At 56.7% G+C, this 19,288-nt stretch overlaps 1 protein-coding gene across 7 annotated transcripts; it reads right to left on the bottom strand.

Annotated features, from left to right (window-relative positions):
- Positions 1-6,898: 6,898 nt before the first annotated feature.
- CELF3 (CUGBP Elav-like family member 3) lies at positions 6,899-18,471 on the bottom strand (the record flags this gene model as incomplete). 7 transcript variants are annotated; one of them, XM_082861482.1, is made up of 12 exons in its annotated part: positions 6,899-7,026; positions 7,754-7,897; positions 8,130-8,267; positions 8,571-8,736; positions 9,048-9,202; positions 9,443-9,584; positions 9,784-9,927; positions 10,992-11,071; positions 11,209-11,337; positions 11,771-11,819; positions 17,013-17,095; positions 18,327-18,471. In XM_082861482.1, 12 exons carry the CDS (start codon positions 18,469-18,471, stop codon positions 6,899-6,901), a joined length of 1,503 nt encoding a protein of 500 aa, XP_082717608.1. The 7 variants fall into 7 exon arrangements, with proteins under 7 accessions (XP_082717608.1, XP_082717609.1, XP_082717610.1 ...); XM_082861483.1 differs by having other exon boundaries at positions 8,571-8,636; positions 9,053-9,202; XM_082861484.1 differs by having other exon boundaries at positions 8,130-8,264; positions 8,571-8,636; positions 9,053-9,202.
- Between the last annotated feature and the right edge of the window lie 817 nt (positions 18,472-19,288).

Raw genomic sequence — 19,288 nt, 5'->3', positions numbered from 1 at the left:
TTGAAATCTGGTAAATATTACTGTGCTAGTGGGGAAAAAAAATTTTTTTTTTCTTTAACAAGGGAAGAATCCACAGAGAAGTAGAAAGTGGAACTCCAGAGTTAGAATTATAGAAGTTAAAGTCAAACATTTATTGAACATCTACTGTGTGCAGGGTATTGTGTTAGATACTGCAATAGATACAAAAGCGAAGTAAGAGACACTGTGCTAACTTGCAGGCTCTCAGAGGAATGACCATATGACCTAGCTGTGGAAGGGTTAAGTGCCGGAAGGACTAGAAAAGGAGGGGAGAAAGATCTCTGGGTGAAGGCAATGAAGGAAATCTTTTTTTTTTTTTTTTGCGGTACGCGGGCCTCTCACTGTTGTGGCCTCTCCCGTTGTGGAGCACAGGCTCTGGACGCGCAGGCTCAGCGGCCATGGCTCACGGGCCCAGCCGCTCCGCGGCATGTGGGATCTTCCCGGACCGGGGCACGAACCCGTGTCCCCTGCATCGGCAGGCGGACTCTCAACCACTGCGCCACCAGGGAAGCCCAATGAAGGAAATCTTGATGAAGAAAGTGACCTGTTTAGAATGAGCAGAATTTCAACAAGAAGGCATTCAGCAAGCTTTACTGAACCAGTATGGGCCAGACACTAGTAATTGGGAATGAAAAGACATGGGTGTGGTGGGGATCAAACTTGGCCAGATGAACAACAAATAGTCCTGTTTGATTAGTACTGAAGGTGTGTGTAGGAATAAAACAGAAGATAAGCCTTTGAAGAGCCTTAAATGCCAGGTGAAGTGCTCTACGTTAAAAAAAAGAAAAGGGAGGGGGGATTCCCTGGCGGCCCAGTGGTTAGGACTCTTCGCTGTCACTCCCGATGGCCCAGGTTCAATCCCTGGTTGGGGAACTAAGATCCCACAAGCCACGGCACAGCCAGAAAAAAGAACCAGAGAAGTTTTGTTTTTCATCAGCTCCGCTTTAGAAACACTGATATTTCAGAATCCATACAGAGGGATCAATTAGGAGACTGCCGTTGATTAGTTAGTAAGTGGAGGCAGTGATAACTTGAAACGAGGGAAATGGGTATGAAAAAACTGTGGAAGTACAATCATTTATGATTTAGCATTAAACACTGAGTTGATGTGAGTGGAGTAAAAGACTCCCAAGGTTTCACGGCTAGGTGAACCTTGGGGAAGAAAATATTTTAGCTTTGGACCGATTATAATTCAGGCATGTGTGAGAAATCTAGATACAGGTGTCCAGCAGTTATTTCTTAATTATTTGCTGAGCACCTTCTAATGTTCTGGGCACTGATGAGGATGGTGGGGATACAGTGGTGATAAGGCAGAGTAAATACCTGTGAATGAATTCGTAGAAGACAGGTGTCTTCTCTGGAGAGCGCATTGTAGGAGAGGAGGAGGGGAAATGCAGAGACAGGTAAGGAGGATACTGCAGGCCTCCAGTGGGCGAGGGTGACCTGGACAGTGTTGATGGCGGTGGAGATGGAGAGACAGACGTGAGTACATCACCAATGCATTTTAGAGAACCAGTAGGGCTTTGCAGTGGGGTTGGATATGGAATGTGAGAGAAAGGGTGTGATCAGAGTTTTGGCCTGGGTGGATACACACTGGTGATCTTTACAAGCAAGGAGGACTGAGCGAGGAAAGGCACTACTGAAACTGAGTTCAGGAGAAACATTAGGTTAGAAACACATAGCTGGGAGTCGTTTTCACTGAGCAGATGGGAAGATGCAACCCCATTTATGGGGAGCAAGAGGGAGCTGACTACTCAGGGAGATGGACCGAAAGAGGGGCCAGAGAAGGGAGAATCTAAGAGCCGGGAGCTTGAGCCAGGGCTGCTCAAGTTCTCAGATTTGGAGACGAGAATGAGGCTTGGCCATGAGTGGCAATTCCTTCAATCACAAATACAAGCAGCCAAGGCTGTGACAGCCTTTGAAATTTTAGCAGGAGGATGAAAAGACAAAGGCAACCCTGAAAGTCAGAGAGAGGGTGTCAAGCTACTGAAGGGTCCAACCCTAAGGAAGCAAGACACTTTGCATTACATTCATACGTTTTAAAGCTCAGAAAATACAGACGGGATGAGAATGCATTGAAGGAACCATCTAGGGCTTCCCCTGCCACATTCTCATCACCACAGTCCCCCCTAAGTGAGGATGTTTTTCTAAATGTCTGTTTTTGTTTCTAAAACTACAAGGCTTCTCCCAATCCCTGCTACTAACCTGTCAGCTCCACTCTTCTGCCTCGAGAAGTTATTTTCCTTCTCTCTTCTCTTTATTCTGCCATTAACATTTGAACAGTAACTTGATTATTTTAGAAGAAACTGGTGCTGAGTTTCATCTTGTTTGGTCTGAAGTTAGGAGATCCTATTGTCATCATTTTCTGTTTCTTCTGCATTTTATTACTGGGGCCTCTTCTGCTCAGAAGAGATGTTAGTGAACTTTGGTAGTTAGCAGAACTATCCCTCCTTTATACCCTTCCTACTACATTTGAAGCCAGTATGATGTCTGAAAAAGTCTGTGTTCATACAAGAAACAAGTTAGGAGCTTCCTTGTCCGTCTCAGATGGCCTCCTATGTTTTGCTGTCAAAGGGCCTGGAGAATCCCTGCCCAGATGTTGTTTTGACTCCCCGGAAGAACCCTTTGTGTCTTCTTCATCCCCATCATTCAGCCTGACTTACCTACTGCTCCTCTGGAGAAAATCTGGCTGCAGCCTTGCAGGGAGAGGGGACAGCAGTGAGCAGTGACAGACAATAAGTGTAGTCTTCAATGTTTGTGTGAAGGGCTACCACACTGAGGGGCTGCCTGAGATCTGGAAAGATGCCAGGAAGGAGGAGCCTTCCAAGTCCCCCCAGCTCCCACATCTCAGGAGAACCCACCAGTCAGTAAATCACTCTGGGAGATGCCCTTTGGTTTAAACCCAACCTTCCATCTCTCTGTCCTGACCAGAAACTGTTGCAAAGCCACGGTGAGCAGCTCAGGGGAAAATTCGTAGTGTTAATACCAACTCCTGTTACCTTCCTCCTTGCACACCTCTTCCCATCTCTGACTGCATGCGCGTGCGCACGCGCGCACACACACACATCTCTATTTAACTGAGATTTCAGATGCTGCGTACTTGGCTCAGAATCCTGACTGGATTCTCTTTCTTCTGAGTAAGTCCCATCCCTGATGTCTTTCCAATCCGAGACACATTTTTTCCTGAAACAATGTCCACAGATAGTCCCTATAGTGCTGCACATGTTACTTCTGTTTTTAACTCTTCTTAGTTTGGGGCAGTTTAAGAGAAGGCAGAAGTATGGGGCAGAGTGAGGGGTGAGTTGTGGGGATTTACTCATCCCGGCCTCAGGCCAGATCTGGGCTGGAAAGTGAGCAACTTTATAAGCAGGACGTAATGAGGGTGGGGTAGCAGGTAGCTGCCTAGAAGCAAATGGCCCATATGTTGTGAAGTTAAAGACGATACCTGTGTGAAGCCCAGCCTGAAAGCAATTCACAGAAAGGAATCTAGAAACTTCAGGGACCTTAGGGCTAATGCGTCCACCTTCACTGCTCCAGCCTGCTAGAAACTCCTTGGGATCTTTGCCTAAGGTCACAGAACAGGTAGTTGAAGCTATGAGACAAGCACCTCATGGGCTTTGGGGCCTGGGTTCTATTCCTGCAGCCATCCCTTAGTCGCTCTGTGACACTGGGTAAGTTAACTAACCTCCAAATCCTCCGTTTCCCTGTCTGTAAAATTCTGTCCTGCCTCATAGGGCTGTTGGGAGGTTAAAATGAGAAAATGCACATTACGGGCCTAGAACAGAATCACGTGCAGAGCAACTGCTTCATAAACGGTGGTGGTATAGTCAGCTCCCAGTAGCCCCACTGGCCAGGTGCTGGGACAGCTCCCTCACACGAACAAGGGAGAAGTGGAGGTCTGGAGTGTGAGGCTGCACGTCCTCAGCCTTCAGAAGGACAGGGCTGGATGCGGGAGAGAGGCCTGCTGACCTGCTTTCTTCCCTCTGTGCCCAGCTCTACAGAGCATTCCAGAATTAAGCCCAAAAGAAGGGCAGAAGAATAGGATCATGAAGCCGTGATCAATGCCTGGACACTGCTCAAAGGCAAGGGCTGGGCCTTCCTGATAGAGTTTTCTCTCCCAAACCTCACTCTCCTCACGTCCCTCCCACCCCGTCCCCGATCCATCCCCTACCTTCAACCTCCCAAGACACTTATTTGATGCTTTTAAACTTTTTCTTTATTTAGACAGAAAAGACCAACTCTTTAAAAGTAAAATGCAATAAATAAATAAGTTAAGCATAGAGAAGTGTCTGAAACGGACTCCCCACTCTCCCCGGACCACTCCCACCCCCACCCCATTTCTCTTCCCTAAAACCTCTTTCTAGAGAAAATGATCAGGTAATAAACCCCTTTAGCCCGCCCCACACCCCTCCTCCCAAATACCCAATTACCCCCCAAAGCAAAGGGAGAACTCGAGAGAGAGAGAAAATCCAAGGGAAACATTGTCTAAACCCCCAGAAAGAGAAATGGCAGCGTCCGGGCTGGGCCGGGCTGGATAACGCACGGGTGGTAGTGCTATTTACACGGAGGGGCCAGCAGAGACTGTAAACATTTTTAGGGGTTTGGGGGAGGTCTTTTCCTCGTGAAAGGAGGAGGGTCTCTGTGGCTGACTGGCGGAGAGGCAGCCCTCAGGGCTCCTCCACGTTCTCCTTGGAGGGGGCCCTTGGGGGAGGCAGTGAGTTTTAGGGCTGGGAGCCCAGGGTTCAGGGATATCCTACCTCGAGCTGAGGGTGGCCACAGGGAGTGTGACAACCAGCTTCTGAGAAACCCCGAATATGGGGGCGAGGCTGGGGCGAGGGTGGGCAGGGAGCATGTGGGAGGCCCCTGCTGCCCTCCCGGGCCGCACAGGTAGAAGAAGCCCGCTGCTGGGGGAGGCAAGTGCGAAGGCTGGGCGCAGAAGGCCCGTCACAGGAGCCCCAGCAGAAGGCAGATACCCCAGAGCCTTCGAGCCTGTTCCTTGCTCCCTCACAAAGGCCAAAAGGGCACCTGGGAGGAAACAGGCCCTTCGGGGAGGCGGGGTGGTGGGAGTGGGCCGGTGTCCTGTGCCCCCAGGGCCATGAAGCAGCGTTTGCCCCAGAGCCCAATCAAGGCCCAGGGCGGATGTGCAGAGAGGGCTGGGGCCAGTCGTGGGGCGAGGGGGTGAGGCGCCCCTTCCTCTGGTGTCTCCAGGCCTGTGAAGGAAGGAAACGTGGGTGAAGCTGCGGAGAAGATGGCAGCTGAGGCAGGTCCCAGGCCCTGGGTGAGGAGAGGGAGCTGGGGCGGCTGAGGAAGGCAGGTCATCAGAAAGGCCTCCGTCCAAACTGAACCATCCGGCCCCCCAGCCATTCGACAAGGGGCAGGGATGGAGGAGACGGGAGGGAGGGGCGAATGACACAAGAAACCAAAGGATATTAGGAAGGAAATACTCAAACAGCCCGTGAGGGAAGGAACATGGAAGATAACGGAGACAGGGACTAGAGGAGGAGGGGCAAAGAAATGAGACAACAAACAGGCAGGCAGAGGTGACTCAGAGAAAGGAGGAGGGTGCAGTGTCGGGACAGACACCTGGAAAAAGAGCAAGGGGGCATCCGCAAAAGGGCGGCAGAGCAGGCCAGGGTGGAACCAGGGCTGGACTTAGGGCTGGAGTCTAGTGGGGGCGAGCGAGACCCCCCAGCCCCTAGGGGGCGCTCTCATTCCTTTTTGGAAAGGAACAAAGAAAGCGAGAGAGAAATGCACGGAACACAGACCACAGTCACCAACCACTGTTGACCAAGCACATCCCGCGAGCTGCCCCCGGCCCTGACCCTGGGCTGGGGGGCGCTTCCCTCCGCGGACCCCTCCCCAAATAACAAACAATCGGCTCCAAAGACAACACGCTCGTTCCATGCAACTTACAGGGGCCCGGAGCAGGGGTCCGGGGATGGGGGCTTCGGCCGACAATGGACACGGGCCCTGGGCTGGGGGGCCCCCAGGGTGGGAGGAGTTAAGCAGCCAGGATTGGGGGGAAAGGGGGAAAAACAGAAAATGTGGGTATTGTTCTTGGGTTGTTTTTTTTTCAGGGGTTTGGTCCAAAGGAGATTAAACAACACAAAAGTAATGAAAGCTCACAGCTCTGTGGCCATGAGGTTGGCGGCTGGCGGGCAGTGGGGAGGAGGGGACCTGTTAAGTGAAATTCACAGGCAGTCCAGCATTCCAGCTGCCTCCACCTGAACCAAAGCTGCTCCCCAGAGCCCTGACACTCGGACTCCCCCCAGTCTGTTCTGTGTACTCTCCCCTGTCCCGTGGGTCTGCTGCCACATGAGGGAAATCACCTGGGGTCCAGGGCACCGGGACCTGATGTCCCCACTTCTCAGGACAACAGATATTCTAGGAGCCAGTGATTCTAGGACCCTCCAGTACCCTAAACCAGCCCCCTATTCCCCAAACCCTACTCCCCTAATTCTACTCCAACCTAAAGGAAAACCAGAAAAAGAGACACACAAGACACATGGACACTGACCAGACAAACGAGACCAGATATTGGGGAGGTTCTAGGGAGTGGACACAGACATATACAGACCTGGCTCTCTCTGGGGTCACAGTGTGAGTGTGTGTGCACACGCGCACGCGTGTGTGTGTGCGTGTGTGTGTGTGTGTGTGTGTGTGTGTGAGAGAGAGAGAGAAAGTGGAAGAGAGAGAGACGGGTGATTGAAAAACAGCTGAGGAAGCTGCTGCAGATCCCTGCCTCCAGTGCCCAGAGTCAGGGGTGGGCATCCCTGAGGGTGGTGGGAAAGGGGGTGGGGGCAGTCCAAGTGAGGGCCCTGGCTGCCATGTGAAGGGGCTGGAGAGGTCACAGGACGGGAGCGGGACCCACCTGGGGCCCTCAGTAGGGCCGGTTGGCATCCTTAGGCCGCTTTAGCTGGACTTTGAGGCGCTTCATGCCAATCTGGAAACCGTTCATGGCCTGGATGGCAGCCTGGGCACTGGCCGGATTGTCGAAACTCACAAAGCCTGAGGTGAGAAGGGCATAAGGCCTGGCCCAGCGCCAGCCCCCCCGCCCCCCCAGCCCTGCCCCACTGTCCTGTGCTTAGGCCGAGGCCTGCTCTTTGCTTTCCCGTCACCACCCTACTTCCTCCAGGTCTCCCAAATGCCCGGAAAACTGCCCAGCACACAGGAGGCTTTCGGTAAGTAGTTGTTGGTTGACAGGCTGAGTGAATGAGTCCAGTCCAGCCTCTCACACACCCTGGGACATTCCTTTCAGCATTCTTTGAGGGGCGGCAGCCCCTTCCTTGGCCTGGGTAGCTCAGAACCTGCCTTTTGAAACCTCCACTCCGGACCCTAAATGACTTCTGAAGCCCAGAGGACAAGCACGTCCCCTTTCTCCCCTGAAGCAGCCTTTCAAAGAGTGAAGGCAGCTAAACCCTGCTCCCTAAGCCTTCCTTTTGACAACTGAACTTCCCCAGTTCCCAAGCCTCTTCCAATCCTCACAGAGCATGGATCTGACCAGTTCTTAAGGAGAAAAGATGTGGTTTTCTGGAGGAAGAGATGGGCCTGGGCAGCAGCTGGTATGGGATGTCAGGAGTGTAAAAACTGGTCCTTTCAGACTCTTGGACAATCTGGATTTCAACTACTGGGTCCATTGCAACCATAAGTGCCTGCAAATGCATCAGATCTTGACCTCATCTGGAGTTTGGCCAAAATGTGCTATATTTTATCTTTTAGATCATCATATTCTTACCAAAACACTTGCTCTGATTGGTGGCCCGGTCAACAAAGACTTTGGCTGAGATGACGTGGCCAAAGGGGACAAACATCTGGAGGATCTCTGAGTCAGTGAACTCCTGGGGCAGGTGGTAGATGAAGATGTTGCAGCCATCAGGGCCTGGGTGGCAGTGGAGACAGAAGGAAGAGCTCAGTGACTGGGAGACAGACTCAAGGGGCAGGGGGCTGGGGAAGGCAGCCCCCAACATGTGGGCCAGGGCGCCAGCCACCTCACCTGCCCCCCTGCCCCCAGTTTCATCCCCACACATGGGGCCAGAGCTGGCCTTGGAGCCCACGGCAAGGGCACCCCAGCCCTGAAGGCTCTTGGCTGGGACTCCCCGCCCAGGCCGCACCTTCCCGTTGCTGCTGCTGCTGCTGCTGCTGCTGCTGCTGCTGCTGCTGCTGGGGGGGAGGCGGAGGCTGCTGGGCCACCAGGGCAGGAGGCTGTGGGAACGCGGGCGCCACCAGGCTGTAGGCTGCCGGGTAGGCTGCTGCGGGGGGAGGACAGAGAGAGCTAATGGGGTTCCTGAGAGGCCCCTGCCCCACCTGGCCCTCCCAGCCACCCCAGTCCCCCTCTCCCTCGCCCAGGCCGATGGAGTGGACAGGGCTGAGAGGTGTCAGAGGGGGAGCTGCCTCAGACCGTGCCCGTAAAGGCGTGTCCTCACAGGTATGGCCTGCTGGGAAGTCTGACGGGGTGGCTGGCAGACAGCACGAAGCCCAGGCCCAACTTCTGGGCCTCTTTTGCTCTTACCAACCCTTCCACCCAGGCTGGGGCCTGCGCTGGGGCTCCTCACCTGTATAGTGCTGCATCCCCGCGTAGGCCTGCTGCAGGGGGTCCACGGGGGCCGCGGGGCTCTGGGCTGGGGAGAGCAGCACTGACCGTGAGGGTGGGGCTGGGATGCTGCTGGGAGCCCCACCAGTGCCTCTTGGAGCAGAGGCCAGGCAGGTGGGGAGGAGAGCCTCATGGGAGAGCATGGGATGTGAAATGAGAGGGTGGAAATGCACAGAGCCGTAGGGAGAGGGGAGAGCCTGGCGTTAGCAAGACTTGAGTCTGTGACTGGCTGTGCAACCCTGGACGAACTCACTTCGCCTCTCTGTGCCTCAGCTTCCCTGGCTGAAACCAGGAAGGAACATCCCTGCCCAGGGTGACAGAGCAGGAGAAAGCGCCGTTATCACCCCACAGCCTGGAGAGGGAAGGTGTGTCATGCCTGCCGGCAGTGAGAGCGATAGCTGGGGCGGTTGCTGGGGAGAGGGGTGGGTAGGCAGAGAACCCCACCTGGGTAGGGGTGAACCCCGTTGGGATACAGAGCATCAGGGGCAGGCTGCCCAGTGGGCTGGGTGGGCACCGGGCTGTAGCCGTTGACGCCCAGGGCAGCAGGGATTGCAGAGACGGGCGTGGCAGCGATGGCAGGAGGGGTGCTGGTTCCTGGGGAAGAGAAAGCGGCAGAGACAGAACAGAGAAGCAGACACACACATACACACAAATGCAGAGAAGCAGTCAACAAGTCTGAGGGCAGAGGGGAGGAAGCAGGCTACTCTCTGACCCCTGAACCCCTCCCAGCCCCCATGGCTTCCCTGAGTGATGCCCTGTGCCCCCCTCCCCTCCCCCACCACGTGGTAGCTCCCCTGACCTGCCCCACTCACACCCAGCCCAGCCCTGCCTTACCTGAGGATGGGGTGATGGGGGTGGCGATGAGGCCATTGGCATTGATGGCGGCCATGTGCTGCATCTGCACGGCAGCCATGGTGGCCATGGGGCTGAGGTAGGCACTGTGAGCCGCTACCAGGGCCGCCTGCTGCTGCATCAGCTGGGGACAGGGGAAGAGAGGAGAGTGGGGCCAGCCCCCCTGCACCCTGGCCTGGCTCCCCTCCCAACCCTGGTCCTGGGCATTGGTGGTGGGGGCGGGGGGCAGGACGCTGGAGAGCGTGGGGATGGGCCCGGCCCAGCACGGGGAGGAGGGGTTGGGGGGCGTGAGGGCAGGGCGGGGGGCGACGGGCAGTGCTTACGGCCTGGGTGTAGGCGCTGTAGGCTCCGAACTGGAGGGCGATGGGGCTGAACATGCCCAGCTGGGTGGCCACCTGCTGCATTCGGCGGAGACCTCGCTCCTTCTCCGTGTCAGCAAACTTCACCACCAGGCTGGACGAGGCACCCTGGGCACCGGCCCCCCATGTGGTCAGAGGGACAGAGTCGGGGTCTTTCTTCCCCAGAGCCCTCACGACCTGGCCTCAGTTCCACCACGCGTGGCTTGGCCTCTTTGGGAGGGCAGCCATCATTGTGCCTATGTCAAAGCGGGGAGACTTTCATCCCACCCTCCCCCTGTGCCAGACTGTGCAAAAGACTAAAAAACGTAGAGGAATGTGCTGGGAAAGGGAAAGCGCTCCCAGAATGCAAAGGGCAGTCCTGGCTTCTCCATGAAGATTCTGAGCCGGAAATCCTCCCCAGGGTGGATCAAGCCACAGCAAACGTTTAACCTCAAGCTCGTCTTGCCTGGTAGCTACCCCACCCCCTTACCTCACCCCATGCTCCCACATCCCAGTCCTCACAGTGTGCTCAGGGATGCAGCCTCAAAGTTTCATACCAGCCTATGCCAAATAAAAACCAGCCTGGAACATTTGCAAGGACTCTTGTGGAATCCTAGGGTCTGGAACGCAGTTCTCTATCTTATGCTGCGTCCTCTCGCCCAGGTCCCTGCTAAGTGTTTGCCCAGCCTCTGCTGGAGAACCTCGAGTTATAGGAAGCTCGTCTCCTTGGGAGCTAGCTAGTTCCTTCTGAGAGGTTTGTTCTGCTGGGGGAGCCCTCTGCGAGATCAGTCAGCTGACCCACTGCTAATGTGTGGGGCAGCAGGATGGATGTGCAGAGGGCACGCGGGGCCTCTAAGCAAGTGTCCCGATGCCCAGCCAATGAGGCGGGGTGGGGGGGGAGAGGGGGATGCGATATGGGAAGGAGGGAGAAGAGGTGAGAGGTGACCAGGGCTGAGGGCTGGAGGAGGCAGGAGAGGAGGGGCTGGGAGATGTTATTGGAAAGGGGAAGCTGTCCCTAAGAGGTTTGATTCTTCTGCCAGAAAATTCTTTTTGAATAATAGTCATTCAATAATAGGCAGTCCATTCTGGATAGTAAAGACCCTATCCAACACGGACTGCGCCCTCTGAGCCAGGGTCTGGCGTGGGCCCAGCCAGGCTGGAGGAGGCCTGAGGGCTGGGGCAACGGGACTCACCGGCAGGGTCCGGCTGCTGTGAAGGGTGTTGATGGCGGCCTGGGCCTCGGCGTGAGTCTGGAACTTCACGAAGGCGCAGCCTGGAGAGTTCAAGAGGGAGGAGGAAGGGGTGAGTGCCCACCCTTGAGGGCCCCGACAGTCCCCATTGCCCACGGAACCAGTGGGGAAGGGGCAGGAAGGCGGAATGCCCGGCGGGGAAGGGGCATCTGTGCGCTACCTTTGCTGGTGCCGTCTGGGCCCCGGAGCACAGTGCACTCGTCTATGGTCCCGAAAGGCTCGAACATCTTCCGGACGTCCTCATCTGTCTGCTGCTTCCCTAGCATCCCCACAAAGAGCTTCCGGTCTTCTGGCGGGTAGGGCACAGGAGGAGGGGCAGGTTCAGGGCCTCCAGGCTGCTTTCCCAGCCCTGCTCCAGCTTGGGACAGGCAGAGAGACCCCTCCCCTTCGCCTTCAGCTCTTCCCTGGAACTCCCCTCACCCCTGACCGATGGCTCTAGGGCGTGAAAGAAGGGATGGTTGGGGGATGGGCTGCAGATACATAGACTGTGCATACCAGTTCTGAAGGACTGACTTGCACTGCACTCTGGGCCTCAGTCTTGCCATCTCTGCAATGGGCTGGATCACATCCCCTCTGGCCACCCTGACTCCTATGCCCATCTTGACTGGGAACCCTTCAGAATTCTCAGACTTTCTTCCTCAGAAAGCCTGCCCCTCCGCTACTCCAAGTCCTAGGCCTGCGGATTGAGGGAGAAGGATTGAGTCCCAAGGTACAGAACCTACCTCCTCGGCTCTCGCTGTCGGCTGGCTTGACCTGGATCGGCCTGTTCATCTAAAGGAAAGAAGAGAAAGCAACTGCTGGGGACCTCCTCTGACCACCCCAGGAGGCCTCCCCAGGCCAGGACCTGTGGAGAGGCTAGAGGGAGTAAGCCCCAGGCCCAGCCCTCTAAAGTGCTGATGGCAAGGGAGGGATGGGGCCTAATCTTGTTTAGGATTGGACCTGAGGGGATTAGAGGTAGTGAAAGGAGAGGATGTAGAGGAGGATGCTCCTGGGGCACGACTCTAAGCTCAGGTAGGGCCCCAGATGATTTGGCCGGGGAGAGGTGCTGCCCTCCTTAGGGGGAGAGTGGGGCTGCCCATAGGACCCGGGTCCTGAGTTAGAGCCCAGCTAAGGTCCTGAGTTAGAGCCCAGCTAAGCCCAGCTAAGCCCAGCTGTTCAGCAAAAGCTGCCTCAGTTCTACAAAGTAGGAGCAACAGAGGCCACCCCCTCAAGCAGCCCCAAGGAAGACTCTAGACTGAGGGAGACCCCACAGATGCCCCGACTTCCTTCTGACCCCTAGAGGTGTGTTTGCCTCTCTTTCTGCCCCCCTACACCCCTTGACCCCTGGGGGAAGGCACTCGGGCAGCACAAAGGGAGCAGATGCCCAGTCTCCGTGGCAACGGGAGAATGCGCGCCATGGCAACCGCCCACTCAGCCTGATTTATCCGTCCCCGTCGCCCAGGCGACCATGGTGACGTCATCACTTGTGCTGCTCCACACACCCGGAGAAGGAGTGGGGAGGGGGGGTGGGAACAGGGTATGCTGGGGGTGGAGGATTTGGTGGGGGCTGGGAGGTGGGGGAGGGGCCCAGGAGAGCTTCCTGATTCTGGAGGGAGGCGCTGAGCAGGCCCTGCAGGGGCCATACTGTCCAAGCTCCTGCCTTCCTCCTCCACATCAAATCCTTGATGTCTCACCGCCAAGACAGCTCTAAAGGAGGAAATGCTGTCCTGTGCTCTTTCGCGATTCTCCGGGTACCCGGAAGTCCTCCTGAGCTCTACCCTCTCCCTACTCCTGCAGCATCTCCCTTTGTTCAGCCTCCAGTGGAAATGCAGACAGTTCCCCACTCCATGTTCCTGTCTGGTAAGAGGACTTGGGAATGACTCCCGCAGGTTGATTTCCTTAACCAGTGTGGGGAGCATCTTAGGAACTGGAGAGGGAGGAAAGGACTCGGTATTTCACATCTGTAAATATTTTGCTGTTGAAGGCTTTGACCACTGGGGCCACACCTGGCCACCCCACTCATCTGATGGTGGGGCAGCCCTAGTTCTAGTGACCAAAAAAATAAGTAAACAGAAGACAACATTCATCCAAATTCTGAGGGTGGGGCCAAATTTACCCTCAGGAAAGGCACTGGACTTCAAGGACTGGCTCTGCCACTCACTGGCTGGGTGACCTTGGACAAGTCATTTCTCTCCTCTAGGCCTCAGCTTCCTCATCTATAAAATGGGCTGGATCAGGCGATCTAGAGTCAGGTTCCCCTCAGCTCTAGTATTCTAGCCTTGAGGTCTTGTGTGTCAGCACTTAACACAGAGAAGTGCAGAAATGATAGTTGCCCCTGCCCCTTCTCACACTGCACCCCGTTCCCAGGTGTCACGCCATGCCAGTCAGTCTGGCTGGACTCTGCAGGTGAGGTATTTTCAGCCCGGATCAAATCTAGGCCTCGCCTCAACCAATACTTCCTCCCTGTCCACCCCTCCCCCCCAATCTCTGGATCTGAGAGCAGCTGGGGGTGGGGGTAGGGGTGGTGGAGGGGGAACAGTCACACAAATCCTCCGGCCAATCTGCCCCAGCTTTATCCTCCACCAATCTGGGATTATCCCATCGGAGGTTCAATCTCCTCAGGAGCGCGTGTGAGTTTGTGTGTGAGTTTGTGTGTGTGAGTTTGTGTGTGTGTAGCAAGGGGTGGGGGTCAGACTCTCAGGACTCTTGGTCCTTCACTCCCCTTCTCTCCCGTACTCCGGTCAAAGCCATCAGGAAGTCCTCTTACAGGCAGGTCAGCAGCCAGCCCCCCAGCTCCCACTACAGGAGAGGTAGGATTGGAGTCACAGCTTCGGGGAATTCTTATGCTCCGCACTAACCCCTTCCCAACAGGCCCCTGGGGATTTGTTGCTCTAGCTGGGGATGGGGAACCTGGGATCCAGGGAGAAAGGATGGTGTTCCCTCCCTGCAAGGCTCCCAGGCACAAAAATAGCATATCAATAAGTATCCACAGCTGACATGGATTCGCACAAACACACACACAAGTGCGCAGACCACAGCACAGACCACGTTGACGGAAGGCTCTCCCCACTCCCTCACAGACAGACTCCTCCCTCAGTGGCCCCCAGTGCCCCGTTCCCAGCCTCTCCTTCTTGGCCTGGCACTTCCTGTGGGAAGCTCGGCCTTTGTTAGCTCAGCTCGGGCACACCTGCCTCCTCCCCTGAGTCCAGCTGGGCCCTGTTTACCGGGCAACCTGGCGCCAGGCGCCTCTCTTCCCTAGCTACCACCCGCCAGGTGATAAGCCCTCCCCAGGGCCTCCCAAAGAAGAAGGGGCTATTTATACTCCTACCAAGTATCCCTGAGGCCCCTACCAACATGGTCACTTGTAAGTAAGTCCCTCTCACCAATAGCTAAGACTCCACTTCCAAGAAGAGCTCCCCATGCCCACAGATCTAATTTTCCTGAGGGCACAGTCCTGGTGCCCTGCCACTTCCGACTCCAGACTTGCGCCCGGTGTCCCAGACCACACACAGGTCCTCTCCATGGAGCCAGAATCCCCCTGTCCAACGGCAAGATGACGGGGAGGACCCATGTCCCCAGAGTGGGATTTTGGCCCAAGTAGAGGGGGAAGCGCAGGCCAGACAGGGGTCCTTCACACCACCACCTCCAGGAGGTCACACCCTGCTCCTAGGAAGAATCCAGGGACCTGTGACAGAGCCTCTCCTGGGAACTCTTAGGGGAGAGAGAAGGAAATGCGGTTCCATGGCCATAGGCCCAGCTCCCATTCTTTCTCTCTGCAGCCTGAAGCGTCACTCAAATATGGTGGCATCTTCTGGATTCTGAGCTGACAAAGATGGGGAGAAAGGAGAGCGGGTAAATGCCCCCATCGGAGAAAGAACCTGCAGTCAGAGGGCGTGGAGATTAGACAGTAGGAGGAACTTCCCAACACAGTGGTGCAAGAGCGGGCACGCTGGACACACACACACACACACACACTCACACACACGCACACTCACTCAATGACTGACTGAGGGGAAACACTGCTGCCAGAAAGGCAGGTGGCTGAGAAAAGACCTGGGGGCACAAAGGGTCAGGCAGAGCTTGGTTATAGACATCTGCTCCCCCAAACCCCCAGCACGGGGGGCCCCTTGGAGCATAGAACCCCTCATTTCCTACTAAAGGCTCTGTCAGGTGCCTCTGGATTCTGTCCCCTGGGGCAAGGGCCAAAGTGGAGGACTCAACCTCACCTGGGAGCTTGGGGCAAGGCTCGACAATTATTAACTGGGGCTCCCTTCTCACTCGCCTCCCACCCTGGGCCTTACTACCTCAGGAAGAGGAGGCAGCGCCTTTCCACACCCAGGGCGTAGCCCTGCCTGAGCCACACAGGCAGCTGGAGGGGGACAGAGCCAGGGCAGAAGCCCCCAGCTGGCACAGATGGCCCTGGGGCTCCTGTGCACCCGACGCCGTCTCTCTCACCCATGTCCCCACTCCAGTACCCCTGCTTTCTACCTTCTCCCTTGTCCCTCTCTGGTTTCCGCAGGGGCTCTGAGAGATAGGAGACAACAGAAAAAGACAGAGAAACGGCAATGGAAATGAAAACTGCTGATTTGTGGGGGGCCTCCCCAGAGGAAAGAGAGAGGAGAGTTGTGAGGTCATGTGATGGGAACAGGGCTTCATGTGCCCAAACACACACACACACACACACACACACACACACACACACACACGCTTCTTAGAGCCCGAGCCTGCTCACATATACACAGATCCTTAACTCTGTGGGCGATGGCTGTTCTGGGCTACCTTGCCCCCCACTGGATAAGATAGTGGGGTGAAGGCGGGGAGCTGGCAGCAGATCTGCTTTCCTATAGTGGTATTTAGGGTTGAGGGCCACAGAGGGTCACAGAGCCATGGAGGGGGTGAAGTTGGGAGTGGTGGAGACAGTTCTAATTTTCCTAGATCCCCCCCACCGCCCTTCCCATCTGTTTTGTCTATTTCTCTCCCAGGAAGAGCTAGAGGATCGGGCTCCATCTCCATTCCCACACGAGGGAAGGAGAAGATGTGACAGGTGTGTCTCCAGCACTCAGACTGTGTTTAGCAAATGTTGGCTGGAGGGAAGGGTGGAGTTAGCTCTCAAGAGGTACTTTCCAGGGAAGACAACAGAAGCCGATAGATACAGAAAGGGAACGGCACATCCTTTCCCCACAGGATGGGTAACTGGGGGGCAGTCTGAGATTCTTTATTCCTGTCCGTGCCAGCCCAGGCCTGGGATGAGCTGCAAGGCTGCCTGGGAAGAAGACAAAGAGCTCTGACCTTGCAGGAGGGAGGCCACGTCAGAGGCACCCCCTGCCTCCCTGGGCACACTTGGTGGGGTCAGGCCTGATCTTCCACACTGATGGCTGCCCCTGCCCTTGTCTGCTGCCCGCAGCCCCCCTCCACAGGGCTTACTCCCAGCCCAGGCCCACCAGGCCCTGACCACCCTGATGCCCTGTGGCACTGTTCCCGCGGCTTTTCCTGGGAGACGCGTGGTGAGCCTGTTCGACCTCAGAAGTCAGCACAGAGATGCCAGGCGGGCAGGCACCAGCTGCCCATCTCGGGCCGCAGGCACCCCTCCCCCATTTCACAGGCAGATTTCCTCCCCAGAGCCAGAAAGAGTGCCTGAGTGCCTCCTGCTCACTCGGCCCTGCACTTGGTGTCCAAAGTCTTCTCCCCATGCCTCCCAACCAGCTAAGTCCCTCCTCTAAGTGCTGCCCCAGGGGCAGGTTGGGAAGTGGGGAAAGGGCTACCTCTGCTCTTTGCAAGGGTTATATCTACTCTGCTCATCGCTGTTTTCCTTCTCTCTTGGTGAGAAGAAATGCGTGCATCTTCAGCAAGGAGGTGGGGTGCTACAAGGAGTTAGGGGCTTCCCGGTGATGAGAGGAGGTGGAAAATACACTCAGTGTCTTGGGAAGGTGGTGCCCCTTCTAAGGCCCTTCTCAGCCCCCTGGCCTTGAAAAGGCCGGGACTCACCCCTGGAAGCGTCTTCTGTTCGTGCAGGGCGCTCTGGGCCTTCAGGGCTGAATCGCGGGCACAGTATGTCAGGAAGGCACATCCTGAGGAGGGGCAGGGGCAGAGAGACCGGGTCGGGGGTAAGTCCCCGGTCTCCCCTCCCTAAAAGGCCCCCTACCCCCCACGAAACTGAGGACTGGGAAGCTTGTCCCTTCTTGCCACCTTCTGCCTGCTGGGGTGGGGAGGTGTCTGAGAGGGGGTGCACATTCGTCCCCGGAGTCTCTGGGCTGATGAGCACAGGGCAGAGACCCCGAGACCAGGAGGCTTACATGGTGGGGTGATGGAAGAGGGAGAACGCCTGGGCTGTGGGAGCTGGGGCTTTGTGTGGGGGGAGGAGAAGGGGCATGTGATCTCCAGACAAGTACGTGTGGTGTGGTTTTCTCTCTTCCTTAGCTGGTCTCCTTTCCCCTTTCTCCTTTGCCTCCACCTCCCTCCATCTTGGTCATCATCAGCCCTCTCCTCTCCCATTTTCTCTATTTCCTCCTCTCTCTCCAGCTCCATGGGAGGCAGGTGGAGGGTGGAGAGCTGACTAGAGAAGGAAAGGGAAGAGTGGGGAGCCGGAGTCCCTGGGCCGGTGGAGGGGGAGGCAGCGTGGCCCCTCTGACTCCCAGTGTCTGGGGCTCTCCAAGGCCTGACCCCAGGCCTGACCCTGCTTAGCTGCACAGCCCTTTGGCCTGAGGCACATCCTCTTTCACCCCCAGCTCCCTTAACTTTCGAGTCCCTACGCTTCCCAGATCTTTACCAATCTCTGTCCTACACTGTTTCCCAGGTCCCCCTCTTTAGTTCTGGAGCTGCCCTGCCCACTCCACGAACATCCACTCTTTCCAGGTTGAGCACCTGACCCTGTGTCCCGACCCCCATCCCAATAGTATCTGAGGCTACTAAGACTCTCAGTCTTGTGCGTGCTGCCCCCCTCCACACACACACCCCTGCCCAGCTCCTTATCTTTCAAACCAGCTCTCTCGTTCCTCCATCCTTCCTTGAGTTCATCCACAACATCCCCCTCAACTTCGGGGTCCACATCTCTGCAGCCACCTTGACAACTCTTCCCCCAGAGAGGCTCTCCTTGGTCCTCCACCTGGGGTCCCCTTGTCACCCTAGCTGAGTTCTCTTCTAGCTCCTCCATCCACACTCCCCAGCCCATGAACTCTTTTCCTTCCAGATCAGCCTTCTCCAGCCACTCCATCCCTCCAGCCTGGCTTCCCCACCTCCTCCCAGCCTCCCAACCTCCCAGCCCACTCCCTGAAGCCTCTCCAGCCTGGCCTGACCCCTCACCCTTGTGCAGCCCGGTGTACTTGTCCTTGATGACAGTCAGCTCGAAGATCCGACCAAACTGTTCGAAGATGGGTTTCAGGTCCTTTTCCTCCAGATGCCTCGGTATCTGCCCCACAAACAGCTTGATGGCATCCGGTTCCTTCATTGGGGCGGCCCAGGAGAAGGGGCCGAGGGGAGCAGGGAGAGGCCCGAAGGCCAGGGGGAGCTGCCCAGCAAGGAGGCAAGTGGCTGGGGCTGGCTTTCCCTTTGGCCTCAACCACAGTGCTGAGCGGAGGGGCCGCTCTTCACACAAAGGAGGCCCAGGGAGTTGAGGGCTCGGGGTCAGGGGTCTAGGCAGACACTGTCATGCCACCAGGGGGCATAGCCCAAGCAAACGATCTCCCTCCCAGAGATCTGGCAGATATCCCAGGATGGGGGGCAGTGTGGCCAAGACCTGGAGGGTTAGGGTGGTAGCAGGGGCGCTGGGAACTAGGGGTTGAGATTAGAGCTGGAGGTGGAGGAAAGGGCCTGAGGAGGGTGATGGGGTTGCAGGCTGAGGGGTTAGGGTCCTGGTATGGTTGCCAGCAGCGTTGGGGGGGGCACTCCTGATGTGGGGCAGGTGGAGCTCTCGTTGGCTTCCCTGGGAGGACACCTCCCCTGTGGCTGATCCTTCTGCTGGGTCCGAAGATCCCTGATGCCAGATGCTTGATCTCTGATGGCGGCAGGGCGCCGGGGGTCCCTTTGGCCCTGCCGCCTCCCTTCAGGTCCTCCCCTCAGCCCCCCTCCCACCCCCACCCCGGTCCCCGGGCCTGGGCTGCTGCTGGCTGCTCCCGCCGCTGGGGCTGCCTGCTTTCCCGGTCACCTGGGTCCCGGAGCTCTGCTCTCCGGCCGCGCTCTCCTCAACAAAAACCTCCCCCCTCCACACCCCCCTCCCCACTCCCACCTCCTTTCCCCTGACATCAGTGATGTCAGTCTCAGGGGTG

This window comes from Leucopleurus acutus, assembly GCF_964270905.1.
Source record: "Leucopleurus acutus genome assembly, chromosome: 2".
Taxonomy (NCBI): Eukaryota; Metazoa; Chordata; class Mammalia; order Artiodactyla; family Delphinidae; genus Leucopleurus; species Leucopleurus acutus.
Note: the sequence above shows the minus strand (reverse complement) of the source record. Positions and strands in the feature narration are given on the sequence as shown.